At 39.9% G+C, this 3111-nt stretch overlaps 1 protein-coding gene across 1 annotated transcript in view; it reads left to right on the top strand.

The window, feature by feature from the left end:
- Positions 1 to 3111, top strand: part of LOC106819271 (leucine dehydrogenase-like) — a gene marked incomplete at its 3' end in the record, with an annotated part of 7890 nt that overhangs the window by 1294 nt on the left and 3485 nt on the right. Inside the window, exons 2-4 of the mRNA XM_014823916.1 lie at positions 889 to 1067; positions 1723 to 1829; positions 2438 to 2559. Of these exons, the coding sequence (XP_014679402.1) occupies positions 889 to 1067; positions 1723 to 1829; positions 2438 to 2559 (408 nt within the window). The remainder of the gene's footprint in view (positions 1 to 888; positions 1068 to 1722; positions 1830 to 2437; positions 2560 to 3111) is intronic.

The following is a 3111-nucleotide window of genomic DNA, read 5'->3' as shown; positions in this document are numbered from 1 at the left end:
ACCGGCACACACAGGCACGCCCGCAACCGCGCAGGCACGCACGCGCGCAGGCACGCACGCGCGCAGGCACACACGCAAGCACGCCTGCAGGCACGCACGCGCGCAGGCACACACGCAAGCACGCGCACAGGCACACACGTATATATACGCGCGGGCGGCGGCGCGCGCTTGATTGAAGGCAATACACACATGCATGCTTAATGATAAACACTTGACAGCCACACCGTACCAGGAATTCTACCGCGCCGTGGAACCGGCTGCCGCTAGCGGCAGAGGCCGAGCGAGATTGGCAAGGCGCGGGACCGACCTGGACAATCGATTTCCAGGGCGACTTTTGCTTTTGGGGTCGCCCCCGATATCGTATTTTTGGGGGCTCTTTTTGGCATTTCGGGGGCGAAATCGCCCGCCGCCCCCGTGTATTTTTTCCCCTGTACCAGGGTACGTTCCGGTATACCGGACCGTACTCAGGGTACGTTCCGGCAGTAGCCTACTGTGGTACTATTTTTAACCACGTAAATAGATTGTAGTAGAGTCCGAAAAGTTTCCTTGTTTAACGGCCTGCAGGGAACCAGTCTCATTAAAAATTAATAAGAAAAGATATGAATTAACCTAGATACAATAATGTAACCAAACAAGAGTAGTGTTTTTTCCAGTACACCTCAGCACGTTGGGTTACATTATTGTATCTAGAATTTACCCAAGCCCTCTGAGTCTCCGACACAATTTATAATGTGTGTATGATATATAGGCTACCAAATGTATATAGTTATAATTGGCAGATAATAATTACAGTTAATTAATTACAGTTAATTACAGTTAATAATAATTACAGTTAATAATTGACAGATGTAATTACGTGATGTATTCTCTTGCCTTTACCATCTCCAGTGTTTGACCATGAGGAGCGAAAGGTAAAGTTCTCGCATCCGGAAATAGAAGAACTAGGAGCTCTGTTTTCCAGCGAAAATGCGGACTTCAAGAACCACGAAGTGGTTTTCCTGCAACTCGGAATTAGAACGAACTGCCTTATGGGTGCCATTGTTTGGCAGTCGTGTAGGGGCCAAGCAGTAAGTACTGCCTTTTGTTTTTCTTTGAACAAGATCTGGCATTATTGGATATTCTAAGTTTGACCCGTAACCCCCGTTCCCGTTGGACAAGGCGTTTGCACGCTCTGCTGATTTATTAATGGCCAACATACGTCACATGTTGCTATGTTTAGCAATGCTTCTCTGGGAAACACGTACACATGCGGATCAGTGGGTTACGCAAGCGTCGCCCGCTGGAAATAACACGTACAACTCATGGCTCTCGCATATTGGCATCTAGGGGATGGACAACTGACAATAGGCATGATGTTGTTGTTGGCTTGTCTTTACAACCGTGGTCATAAGTAAGAACGCTGTCTATTTGTCACTTGTTTATTTAACAGTGACCACGGTTATCTGCAACTTTAGATAGAATTAGCATTCGTTCAGATACATGTACATTAATAATATCGTCTACATGTAAACGCAAGATCCCGTTCTTATAAATTCTTCGGATTTCTTCATGATTTCGGAATAACGAGATCGTGTTTCCAATGTCTGTGACGAATAATACATTGACAGCAACATATTTAATCTGTTATCTTGCCCATGTGCACTTGTCTACAAATACCTTGCAACGAGATGATATTCCGATGCAAAATGGTGGTGGTAAAAATTACCTGGTTTGATTTTCCAGCAAGGTGGGATCAAGTACTGGCACTACCCCACGATGGAAGCTTTCCTCAGGGATGGTTTAAGATTAGCAACTACTGTGGGGATTAAGGCTGCATTGGCTGGACTGTGGTACGCAGAATGAACGCATAGCGATAGTTATATAATCACATCTACATTATCATAATTATATTTTATACAGACTAGTTTTCACATTAATGTAACAGCAGATGACAGCACATTGCAGCAGGAACATATATGCATGTGTTAATGGTTGCAGTTATATCCAAAATTTTCTGAATTAAGTGGCTTATTATTATGCCCTTATTAAACGTAATCAAACGGCTTTAAATTGACTACATCACGAATTTTCTATGGTGTATATTTGTAAAAATTTTGTTGCAATTTGTTTACATGAAAAGTAAGTACTAACAGCACTAAATGTATCCTCAAATTCTTACCTGATAGGATTGTTTTTCAATTAGTTAAAAAGCCAAAAAAATCTGGGCGATTTGATATATTGATCACGACATTAAATGCTTGCTATGTGCTATGTATGAGTCACGAGTGTTTGTTCACATCGAATGGAATAGCAAAATAGGAAGTATATAATGCAGCAATTTAACCATAAAAGGTGAACAGAATCACTTACATTTTATAAAAAAGTGGACAGAATTGTGTTTACTTTTACTATTTACAGTGATGTAATCACTTTAAGAGAAGCAGTGGTTTGATTTCAGGGTTGGTGGTGCCAAAGGTCTCATAGCGAAACCTAGAGAGCCCAAGTTTAGCATGCCAGACTTCCGACAAGACCTCTTCTTTGACTACGGCGACTTTGTCACATCACTTAATGGATGTTTCGGTATGTTGACTGCATTTTATGTAATATTATTCATTGTATATTATATATATATATATATATATAATATAATATATGTGTGCACTGGGTTATATATAATATCGTTATATCGTATATAATAATATCGTATAACATCGTTATATATAATACAACGATGTATACTGGGTGATTCCTCCAATTTCTTGTGTTGGTAATCATCTTTCTTCACACTCACTGTATATATATATATATATATATATTATGATTTTGACTTAATTTATTATATAGGTGTATATAATATATATGTATATATATTATATTGTAATATACACGTGTGTGTGTTTACGTACATTAGAAACTGCAATACATGACAACATCGATGTTAGTTAGGTGAATCCTCCAGTCTCTCACATTCGTTATCCTCCTCAGATCAGATCAGATCAGATATGTTATCAGGAGTGAATAAAAAAGATTATTATAGCTGAATTATTATTATTCATTCCTGATGTTATGATCGTGGGTTCTCTCTCTCTCTCTCTCTCTCTCTCTCTCTCTCTCTCTCTCTCTCTCTCTCTC

This window comes from Priapulus caudatus, unplaced genomic scaffold (genome assembly GCF_000485595.1).
Source record: "Priapulus caudatus unplaced genomic scaffold, Priapulus_caudatus-5.0.1 Scaffold3079, whole genome shotgun sequence".
NCBI lineage: Eukaryota > Metazoa > Priapulida > Priapulimorpha > Priapulimorphida > Priapulidae > Priapulus > Priapulus caudatus.
This window is presented reverse-complemented; position numbering and strand designations above follow the sequence as displayed.